We start from the raw sequence: 12,267 nt of genomic DNA, 5'->3' as shown, positions 1-12,267 counted from the left end.
CATTTGTATTTTTGTTACAGGCTCTTGATACATGGAGGCAGGGGCTTATTCATGCACTTTATAAATCCTAAATTACTGTAGTTGGGAGTAAGACAAATCAGCAACAGGAACAGGGAGCCTAAAAGGACAATGGACACATGATTTAAAATCCAACTTATCTGGAGAAGTGCCATCTAATTTATATGGACAGTGTTGGATGTCACACCCCGCTACTTATTGCCAATATGTATATCATAACCATCTACAATGTTTTTGCATGCAATGATATTGTAAGGTTCCTCAAACTTTGCAGCCAGCCATGCATGCCAGAATTGAGGTAGCGTAATGTGGATACATGCTGCCAGGGTGGCAAAGGAATAAGCTAAGAGCCAGGGAGCAGGAGACTTGAACAGTGGGACTAATGTTTCTTCTGTAATGCTCTTGAAAAACAGTACCTTTCTTAAGAGTCCACACTGGCTGCGTATGAGCTGATTTCCTATGTTGGAAGAAGTGGAGAGCACAAACAAGTGCAAAGATACATGCACCTGTGGGCTATGGTATCAATATATTTAACAAATGGAGCATGTATTCTAGGGCTGTAAAGCCTTTAAAGAACCACATTGTTTTGGTAGCATTGAGGGACAGTAGTTTAAAATTTGAAGATGCTAAAAAAAAAAGACGATAAACTACTTGAATATTTGGACAGATGTCCCTTACGAAAAGGTTTATATCTGTCTTTGGTTGGAGACATGTTATATTAAAATATTACAAGGCCTTTTCCAATGAACGTAACTTGGAGCAATATTGTGACATTAGTTGTGTATATTTATGCTGATCTATTTTCACCTCTTGTCTCCATTCCTGATCTCATTTTTGCTGTTCTAGTAATTCCACAAGCTGTTGAACATATTTTATTGAGCATCTGACATTTATTAAAAGTCATGTCTGCAGTGAGGAACATAAACTAGCCAAGGTTTGAATGTATGCTCAATCAAATTCAGCTTATGAGATTAAAAAGCAAACTGTTAAGTTAAAAAAATAGAATAAAAAAAACACACTCTAAAAGACAATGTTGAATAAAATACTCGCATCACTATTGTATACACACTATTATAAGACATATAGAATTTGGCCCTTGCAGAGATTAGATTTTGATTAAATGTTTTTCTTTTGAAGGTTGTGATTGTAGAATATGAAGAGTTTGCTATGTAAGTGCTTTTTAGTATTTACGCAGGTTTAAAGCTTTTCATAACCTGCCAGAACTTTTTTTTTATTCCTTGTAGATTTGTTCACTAGGCTGGGGTAATTAATTTGTCTTTGCCCTCAATTCATGTTATATTTTACACACAAGGCTCCTGCTGCTGAATTGAGATTCAACAATGAAATGGTACAATTTCGGATATATATTATGTTTTTATAATGCAGATTTGCACCAGTGGCAAAGTCATTTATGCAGTTATTCCTGGACTCTCTTCTTAGCAGAACAGGACAGACATGTCCTATTCTACCAAAGATTATTAATAGTTAAGCTACAGCTGAAATGAAATTAAACAGACTGTGAAATAAAGGAAGTTTAAACATTAGATCTCTATTTACAGGAATTGTGAAGGACAGTGTAGATCGCATGCACGAAGGTGCGATTAGGGCTGCATAAACAAACTGATTTGAATCCTAAATGACGGCGATTTTAGTAGACTGCAGGGGCATGATCTATACATCAAAACCACTCCATTAAGCTAAAGTTGTTTTAATGCTTATAGGATTCCTTTAATGCTTACACTACACTAGACTTCACTTGATTTGTGCATTATTACCCATTCATTATGGGTAATAAATATGTTTATAACATTATCATCCATGTAGTACACAATGCATAGATATATAAAGTAATATATATCTAGAATTGAAAATATTATTTACTTTATGTAAACTGCTTGCAAATACCCAATTTTTTGGAAGTCCTAGATTCCTAAAGGGACACTGTAGGCACCCAGACATCTTCAGCTAATTAAAGTGGTCTGGGTGCTCTGTCCCTCTTGCACTTAGTGCTGCAATGTAAAACATTGCTGTTAAAGAGAACTACAATGTTTACATTGCAGCTCTAAGTCTGCCCTCAGTGACTGTGTTTGAGACAGCCACTAGAAGGCTTCCGGAATCCAAACAGACTTTTGGTCCATTATCTGATGCTGTATGTCCTCACGGACCTCCAGCGTCAGATTTTCCCTATAGGAAAGCATTGAATAATGCTTTCCTATGAGGAGTTCTATTGCTCATGTGGCCATTGCCGCGAATGCGCATTAGGTCTCCCCCTGCGTGGGCGGAGTTTGACCCAGCGACGAGGGACATTGGTGCTTGATTCAGGTAAGTGGCTGAAGGTGTTTTACCTCTTTAGCCTTGCGGGAAGGAGGGGGTGGGACCTATTAAACCTATAGTGCCAGGAAACTGGTTTGTTTCAGAGTCCATCCACTTTGTAGGATATATGTTTCCTGGAATTTTTAGCAATTCAAGATTTAACGAGACACATGTAGCAATGAGGGTGCCGTAGGTAAAGTATCAAATTTTTAGATACTTGTGTGTTTCACGACTACTACGTAAGAACAACTTGCATTTTTGTTTTGCTTGAAGTAAATTGTGATACTTATTTGTGTTCATATAATGCTTGCAATTCAAGGTATTATAAAAAAAAAAATATCTGACAGACTGTGTTCCTTCATGTTATTCACACTTATTTTCATCTTTTACATATTTTCCATGTTTGTATTTGTGTGAATTGGATTGCTTTTTTTTTTTTTACACTCCTGGAATTACATTTTGGTGAAAATAAAAAATTACCATAATTTGAAAACTTTGCTTCTATTAGATGATCTATGCTGTTTTTGATAGTGGGGCATTATTGAATCTTGCGAGGAGACTGAGAATTGATTAGAATCATTTTATTACTATTTGATAAAGATAACGGAATTATTGATTCGTTGCCAGAGATCCTTCCACATGCATTTATTATAAGGATTTGAAGCCGAAGCCTGTGGAGCCCAGGTGAAATAAGGTGTAATCCAGGGCATATGGACAAGTTATAATGCATCAGTGTTTGGGAATATGAACAGGCTAATTGATTACTGGCACAAGACAGGGATTATATCGAAGACTTCCACCATTACCCACTGCAAGGAGAATCGATTGCTCTGCTAGAGGCTCATCAACAATCTATCATATTAGGTCAAGAGTTTCTACTGCAAATGTCAACAGTTACCACATACAAATTTAAAGAAGAGAGCTTTTACTGATGGTCTTATGGTATTTTACAGAGAAGTTTATTTCACTGGACTGAAAAAATACTAATTTATTATCCCTTAATACAAATCCCTCCATCTTCAGTTTGATGAAAAAAAGTCACTACAGTTGAGTACAGTCAAAAATAACCCAAAAATTCCCAAATGTATCCAACTAAGATGACTGATATTATTGTGATTAAGATTTTGCTAGTCAGTTGTCCACTATCGACACATCTATGTATAGTAGCTAAACCACATACAGCCCCTAATCTTATAATTATCTTTCTGTAAATCCCTTGTCTGGCAGTACAAGAAAATGCCAATGATTTAGTCGATGATAAGTAATGTCTGATTTTTGTTTTAGGATGACTATATCAAGAGTTGGGAGGATAACCAGCCAGGAGATGAAGGTGGGTCAGAGAATGTTCAGTCCAACGCAAGTTGTCCCCTTTGCATGGTTTGATGTTTCTTCATACAGAGTTCATTTCATAGTGAAGGCATTGTATATATAAAGTTATGTACCATGCAGAATACATTGACATTTATTATTTTTAAAGCATGTTAATTTAAATGTAAAATAAATGTAGGAAATAATTATTTACCAGCAGGAGTTTCTAGCCAACAAGGGAATGGAAATGAACGTGCACTACATGTTTGTTTTAACATGGGATTAAGTGATGATCTAATAAAAATGTTCAAAACATTTCACTGTCTAGCTGCGGTGAAATGCAACCACACAGACATTCACAATAAAAGTAACATTTATTAGCAATTTTATTATATTTGTCCTTGCAAAATAAACACAAATAGTGCAGATGAGTCAATATCCGAGAGGGCTACCATACAATAACTAGAAAAAGTATGAATGTAACAAAGGACGGTGAGATCAGAATCACTTACTAAGAAAGCCAGATAGTTCTTCTGGCTGGTGTCTGCAGTCTTTAGCCATGATACCAAAAAAAAAAAAAGTTGTTAATTCACAATCAAAAGGACTCAGTGACTTTGGTCGATTTCAAGAGATAGGGTGGAATTGCTGCCAGGATAAATTAATAGTCACCTCTAACATCTGTGATAGGATTGTAATAGAAATGAACCATCAAATGTGTTAAAAAAGGATCCGGAAAGTGCTCAATGGCCGTCTTAACTCCTTACTTCTATTGGAAAAATTACTTTTTCAATTCAATAATTTTTTTTTATTCTTCAACATATCCTCTAACCTTAATTGACTCAGCAGTTACTTTATCCATGACCTTCTCTCTCTGAAGCAAACTATCTATTGTCTGTATGAGTCTCTGATTCTGTACCTCACTATGCTTCCTTTATGACTCTCTGTACTATTCACTCACCTACATCTTATGGTAACTGCCAAATTCTCAGCTAGCTCTGAACACACTGTCTGAGAATTAATATAAATGTAATATTAATATAAATGAAATAACCATCTATTAAACCTGGCTATGAAATATTCATTTTGGTTTTCTTTCCGTCTAACTGCTACACATTAGTCTTCTATCTCTCTGTAAATCTGAAATGAATAATCACATTCTATTCTCTACTTCCCTAAGGAAGGAATGAACTTAAAAGGGACAAACATTTAGTGGTGGAAAAAAGGAAAAATTAAAGTAGACAGAAAAACTTTATTGAAATGAAATGTAATGCCTCGTTTCCACTGAGCAGATCGGTTCAGTTCGGTTCGGTACGGTTCGCTATTTTGGGTGTTTCCATTATGAAAGTAGTCCATACAAGCGAACCGTACCGTTCCATTCAGGCACCTGCTTCAGATGTAGGGCCATAGGAAATGGATCGGTTCGGTTAGGGCGGAGCTACTATACAATCCATTGATTGGTGGACAGGAAGAGCATTTTTTCTAAACCCCGCATGGCCCTGAAGGTCTGACTTGCAGTGGAAACACTCACCAGAATGGGCTGGTCTATTCTAAACCTTCCAAACTGTACCGACCCGAACCGATCCGCTCAGTGGAAACGAGGCATAAGTGTTCAAGTGTTTTGTGCAATTTGCGAACCTCAGACCGCACTCCCTATTAATATCTAGAGGTAAATATACCACAATACAGCATTGCATTCTTATGGCATCACAAAATGGAAAGCCTATTCCAAAACAAGATCACGTAGGTGCTGTTATCGTTGTGCCTGACTGGATAGATTCAGTTGGCTACATGCACTCAAAATCATTTTCAATGTAGATGTTTAAATGCACTAGTGACATCTAATAGTTAGTCCTGCATTATATTGTAGACTCCAGTTAGTTACTATGTGACGCTAGTGACATCCTAAAGTGTAATTATACAGTGTAACATGGAAAAAAGATGGCTCCATTTTCTGCAGATATGAACCACATATTCAATGCTGGAACAGGTTTAAAGTTAATTAGTTCAGCTAGCAGGGGTAGCTAAGAGTACCAGTGAGCATAAAGCCCAGCAGCTTAACCCACTTAAGGACCAAACTTCTGGAATAAAAGGGAATCATGACGTGTCACACATGTCATGTGTCCTTAAGGGGTTAATGTGTCTCATTTTATACTACGCACAGTTTCAGGAATACCCAATCCAAATTAGACATCAACACTTGGGAGCAACAAGCCTACAACAACTCCAATCTACAGCTAAAACAGTTTAACTGAAAGTCAGCCTTTAACCAAGGCTACTAGTTTATGACAAACACCAGGATCTGTTATCACGGGAGTGGTACCTATCAACCTCCTAACACATATTAAGCTTCTTGGTCTAAACAAATAAATCTCCACCCACACACAACTCTCTTAGTGTCATATTAAAAAGAAAAAACAACGGTCCAACGCGCATTTCAGTGTTTCAACTACTCCTCGTCAGGAACAGATTATAAAAGACCCACCCGTCCTTCGACATTTAAATACACCTGTTAACCAATTAATATCATCTCAATAATGTTTTTCTGTACATAGTTTTTTACTTTTATTTTTTTACTAATGGGTCAAGAACCCATTAGAAAGGCCCCGTCTGTCCCTCTGCATTTAAATACACCTGTTAACCAATTATTATTATCTCAATAAAGTATTCATTTGTTTGGCTTAAGCACAGATTCCCAAATTAAGGAGGGTGCAGTGTCAGTTATCCTAACGGATATATTTTTCTACGTTAACAACTATATTCAATTTGAAATGGACCAACCCAACCTAAATCCATTCATTTAGAATGTTATGACTTACTCCTTGCTAAATATAATAGAACAATGCTGCTTCGTATTTGTAGCTCTTTCACAAAGTTCAATGGGGTGGCTTTTATTACCTTTTTTTCATATGTTGTTTTTTTCTGGCAGACACTGTTTTTGTATTATGACAGACTTGTAATACCTTAATGCTTATCAGGGTTGCGATGGGAATGAACCCAAAATCTCAATGTATTCCCTATAATGAATGCCAGATGAAACGCATATCAAATTCTAATATGGCGGGGGTGTTGTTTTTTTTTCATTATTATGATCTCTTTTATGAATAGTGGTAAAAACAAAACCCTTTTCATGAAATGTTATCCATTCTAAAAAACAAAAATTTTTTTTTAAAAAGACTGACGTGGATGTCGCAATTATTATTGCGTTTATCCCAATGTTTATTTTTCGAAACCTAGTCACCAATTACCTGCAGAAATAAACACTTTTGTTGCCGTTTGAACATTAAGTGCACTTCTCAACTTGTAAATAAAATAGTAGGGCTCTCATTCTTGGTTGATTAATAGAGGCAGTTTTCGAGTGCCCCCCTCCCACCTCCCCTTTTAACCCTTTGCAGTAAATGTAATTGCTAGCCCTCAGAGCATAGGAGGAATTGCATGGCTTCAAGTTCAATCAGCTGAAGAAGAGTGGGAGAACACTAGCGGAATGTAAAGGCACTAATTAGTGACTCACAGTGTGAAGGTTTGAGGTGTTTTTAGAAGAAGAGTTGAAAGGGAAAGCTTGCTGAGACTGTAAATAAAATAAATTAAGCAAATTCACTGTTAAACGAACCCCATGGAAGCTTTCTACATGTAATGTCCTTTGTTAGGTTAATTATCTAAAAATGAAGGAAGAGATTATGTGTACAGCCAACAAATGGATGATATTGAAACTCAGCACGCAAGTGGTGTCCTGAAATGCCCAAGGTCTAATCATGGCCCACTTTTATCGTTGGCACTGAGCCTACTGTACGTTTAGGAGAGAAACACCATCAGAAATGACATAATTTGTGACAGTACCACATTACGGCTTCATAATTAAGGCTGATCACATAGTACGGTGTGGGGGGATTGTTGTGGGTGCCGGGTTAAGGCTGCAAGTTTGGGCTTAATTTTGTGACATGTAGTAACATGCTGGGTTTTGTAGCTGAATCAGTCAAACAGAACCAACGTTATATTAGGGAGTACCATCATGTTTGTGCTCTTCCTTTTATGAAAGAAACATGTCTCCTGATACATCAATGCTATTGGTATCCACCAAATTATTATTTATTGAACTGGTACCCACACATGTTTTAAGAGAATACTGCAACAACAACAAAACACGTGACTGTAGGATCAGAGTTTGTTTACAAAAAAAATGCATTATGCAGAAGATTCGTCAAAGCAAAATCAGGTACTCTATTGGGATAAACGGATAAACAAGGACCAATCACCATGGAAACCAATAGAATGTATCTCAACATTTAGCACTTTGTATCTAAAATAGCAGCACTTGTCTTGCTTTGATAAGTTTACTCCTAAAAAAGATAGATATTCCATGGATGGCTAGCAACATAACCAGTTATGTAAATGTTAAATTGTATGGCTTTCCAATTGTTCCACATTGCATAAAAGGCATACAAATATTCTGTTATTACAATATCTAAATGTTACATTTTCCTCAAGCTCTAGACACCACTAAGGACCCCTGCCAAAAAGTGAAATGTAGTCGACACAAGGTTTGCGTTGCCCACGGCTACCAAAAAGCCATGTGTATCAGTCGTAAGAAGCTGGAGCACAGGTGAGATTTAACATCCATTTAAGCATCACTTTCAAGGAAAATAAAGAGAGGCTAGTATTTATCCTAAATTAGTAGATGGTGGCTCTGTGAAGAAACAAAAGTATTATGGCTTGGGTAAATTCTGAACTATGCTCTGTGTTCTTAGTATGCAATTTTACTATAAGTGATTAACTTGTTCTTCAGTGCCACCAAATGACACAGGACTGAATATAATACCATTACTGGGCAAGTAGAAATTTGTAACCTTGTACATATGCGTACATTTGGATTTCAGTACTTAAAATGAGAGATGTTACCTAATAAGTGACAGACTTCACCACATATTATTTGGGCAGAATTTGCAGCACTGTGGGATTGAACATATGCATCAAAGGAGATGGTGAGGTCAAAAAAGTGATAGATATTGGGAAGTGGTAAGTTGAAGAGGATAGAGGACTCATTCAGTTCTAGAGCGTTAGAAATGTTGGGGCATCCATTAGAATATACATCAAGAAACCATTTTTAATGTGCTACATGAATGAGGGCATAATCTAGATGAGAGGTAGAGCTGGTTATCGTTGGCACATGAGCCTTATTGGATAGTACATTTTGGGTTGAAGAGAAGATGTGTGGCGGATGAAGGACCTTTCTTGCAGAACACAAATAGAAAATGAGAAGGAAAATGCCAAGTTGCCAGAAAAGAACAATTACGTTGTAATGGAGAGAACTCAATATGAGCTTTCTCACAAGTTAAATACCCATCGCACAGAGAATATTTAGAAGCCTTCGGTGTTTAATATTTTTAAAGGCACTGCAAAGGTACAGTAGAATCAGAGGAGTTCAGGGGTCAAAAATAAGGCGTCCAATGATGAGATAGTCATGAGAGAAGTGGAAGTTAATGAAGTATTCATACACAATTATTTTCAGTAAATTAGAGGCAAACAGGAGAAGTGAAATAACATGAAAAGGTGTACGTTAATAACATATTTCCATATTTTTTTATTTAGTAAATGAATCATCTACAGTATTCACAATAGCAATGTCAATTTTAACATTAACTGGGAGTGTTTGTGGAGATAAATGGAGGAGATATAATCTTTTCATGTTTAAAAGCAGAGTCCACCTCTTGAGCAGGGCTTTTTCAGTCATAATCTGAAAAGATAAGTGTTTGGTTGAATATTGGCTTGAACTGAACAGTGACATACACTCTATGACTGACTTTATAAGTTATTTTAAACATCAGGCTTACGATTCGTTTTGTCAAAGTTCAGAAGAAAGTACATGCATAACTGCTACACTCAGTGCTATTAAAACAACTAAACTCAATGTTTACAAAAATTAAATTTTGCATCATAAGATATTTCCCCTTGGATGACTCTTCAAGTTGTGAAAATTTGAAAATGATTTACAATCAAACAATCCAGTTTCATTGTAAAATTAGCTTGGGGATCCTTACTTCAATTTAATTTAATATGTACTTATATAATTCTGTAAAACAACTTAATTTTATTTTCTGCACACCATCAAAGGTGTCTGCTTTGCAGTGCATTAGGGTGGCAATGCTTCTACAGTAAACTGTCCGTTATGGACAATTGCCTGAATCTTGCCAAAAATAAATTCTTATGCCAACCATTGTTGGACAATTTAAAAAAATTTCGGGACCCAATATTGGGCATTAACCCCAAAAGTTAAAAACCTAAATTTTAGTTTCCTAAAATGACCCCAAGAGACAATATGATTGGCAGGAAGTTCTAAAAATAAAAACAATTTTTTTTGCTGTGGTCAGAAACATATTTGTGATGTAATGAAGCATTGGGGCTCTACATATAATTCTGTATATGTATGTATGTATATAGGAGTAGATACATATATTTATACATATCTGTATCCTATCACTCTTTTGGAAATTGCCCCTTTTTAATAAATTATTATAAGCTGTTTTTATCTCCGTACTTTTTGTATATACAAAATAAATAGATAAATGAATGTAATATGGAAGAAGATATTTACATGTGGCAAATACATCATTTAAGATTAAGATCTTAATAAATTCTTATATATATATATTCAAGACATGTCTTGTTCTGTATTTTTTTTTTATAGATGTTAAAAATATTGAAACACAGTTTTGTCTACATGCCTTTCTTTTTTTCCCCCATTCTCTTGAACAGAATTAAGCAACCTAATCTGAAATTACATGGAAGCAAAGATAACCTATGCAAGCCATGCGTGGTGACACAGTCTGCGTCAGTCTGTGGCTCTGATGGACACACATACAGTTCTGAGGTGAGCAATCAATAAAGACCGTATATCAGAAGAGTAGCAATTGGATCTAGGGGTCAAATAGTGGGCAGCTGTTTATCACATAAAGTGTACATATGTAATGAGATTATCATGGTATATTTTTACAGCTAACAACTGTGTTGTTTATGGCTGCAATTAGAATGTTTGAACACTCTAAACCTTAGAAGCTTCATACTCTGAACACTTGGTAACCATTTTTGTAGCTATGCCATTCTAGAATTTCTTTGGACTTTGGAAACCTTTGCTTCCAAAACCCATTGTGGCAAGGATTGTGCTGGGACATTCATTGGAGATTGTGGCACACAATAGAATCAAAAGCATCACTTATAGATTGTGTTTTATTCATGATGCAAAGTACCCTTTCTAGTTATTCCCAAAATATTTTAGTGGATCTAAGTCTGTAGAGGCTCTTGTACTTAAACTGAAGTCTCTGTAATGTTCTTTGAATCACACACACACACAAAATAAAAATCACCACCATATTTAACCCCTAGCAGCAGCCTGCACATTAGCACAACGCAGGGTGAATACAGAGATTCTCACCCTCCCACCTGTTGCAGGAGAACAGATATTTGTGACACCACATAAAATGTATACAAATCTTAATTTTTTGTGATTATATGCCCACAGTAGTATTTCCTTTGCGCCAAGCTAGCAAGAACAGAACCCAGCTGCTACTGTCTATCTTCTTCAAGGCTCTATGTGCACCATTGCAAGAGTGGTTCCGAATCGTTGACCACTGTTGGCCTGAACCAATGTGATTACTCTACTTTGACCTCTCTTAATAATACTTTGTCTACTGGATTCCTGCCAGTATTGTTGTGCCTTTCTGTATCAACTAGAGGCTGTAGTAAAAGAAAATCCCAGGAGGTCTGTAGTTTCTGAGATACTAGACTCGCCTATCAACTATTAAACCATACAGTTATAGTTGGTCTAGCAAGAAATAACACTTTTTTTTTTTTTGACAATCTTTATTTAGTATCTTTTTTTCATGTGTAATATAAGTAACAGTGAGAAGCTGTACAATGTGTCCTTTTCAACAACAGCATCTGTATTAAAGGAAAACTGTGCCGCTAAACTGTGCACTTCTAACAGTCGGTTTTACCCAATGTACCAGCCTGGATTCAGGCCTGCGACTGCGGCCTTGTCAGGTTGTTAGGCTATTCGTAAAGTGACCACTTCTGTTTTATTGTTTGTGGTCGCCTCCCCACCACATGTTCCCGTCTGCCTCTCAGCCCTCTGTGTTTGGCGTTAGTACGCCAGTTCTCCTTCTGTATGTTCAGCTGTGTCTCTCTATCTGCTGAGTATGCGGGGGTCCGGTGTTATCTCTCCCATTCTGGTACGCTTTCCCTGTTTTGGTGTAGATGGCTTAAGTTTCGTGTGTCTGTCTGGGTTTAACCAACTGTTGTGTGCTTCCCGTCCTATCCAGGACAGATCGTGTCCCTAATGTGGGCCTGTCCGCGTGAATAAATGGTCCTTCTACTGTCTGCGTTAGTCGTTGGGGGAACGGTTCAGGGTCCAGTCATGAGGCGGGGGGTGGGTGTTGTCGACATTGGGGGAGGGGGTAGGTGGGGAGGTTAGGTATGTGTGTTCCGGGCTTCTAAAGGGGCCCTGGGGTATCGCACTTGTGGTCGCTAATCTGTTGGCTAGGTATGTTGCCCATGCACACTGCTCATGCACACTGCTCCTGTCTTCCATGGAGGTCTGCCGTTAGAGTTTCCATTGAGTGTATTTCTTCCACCTTTGTC

The 12,267-nt window shown here is 37.0% G+C and overlaps 1 protein-coding gene across 1 annotated transcript in view; it reads left to right on the top strand.

Annotated features, from left to right (window-relative positions):
- The window catches only part of SPOCK2 (SPARC (osteonectin), cwcv and kazal like domains proteoglycan 2), a 42,209-nt gene that overhangs the window by 1,555 nt on the left and 28,387 nt on the right, over nucleotides 1–12,267 (top strand). Inside the window, exons 2-4 of the mRNA XM_063433853.1 lie at nucleotides 3,616–3,661; nucleotides 8,122–8,236; nucleotides 10,387–10,501. Coding sequence (XP_063289923.1) covers nucleotides 3,616–3,661; nucleotides 8,122–8,236; nucleotides 10,387–10,501 — 276 coding nt within the window. The remainder of the gene's footprint in view (nucleotides 1–3,615; nucleotides 3,662–8,121; nucleotides 8,237–10,386; nucleotides 10,502–12,267) is intronic.

The sequence above is a fragment of the Pelobates fuscus genome, chromosome 10 (assembly GCF_036172605.1).
Source record: "Pelobates fuscus isolate aPelFus1 chromosome 10, aPelFus1.pri, whole genome shotgun sequence".
Classification (NCBI taxonomy): Eukaryota; Metazoa; Chordata; class Amphibia; order Anura; family Pelobatidae; genus Pelobates; species Pelobates fuscus.
Note: the sequence above shows the minus strand (reverse complement) of the source record. Positions and strands in the feature narration are given on the sequence as shown.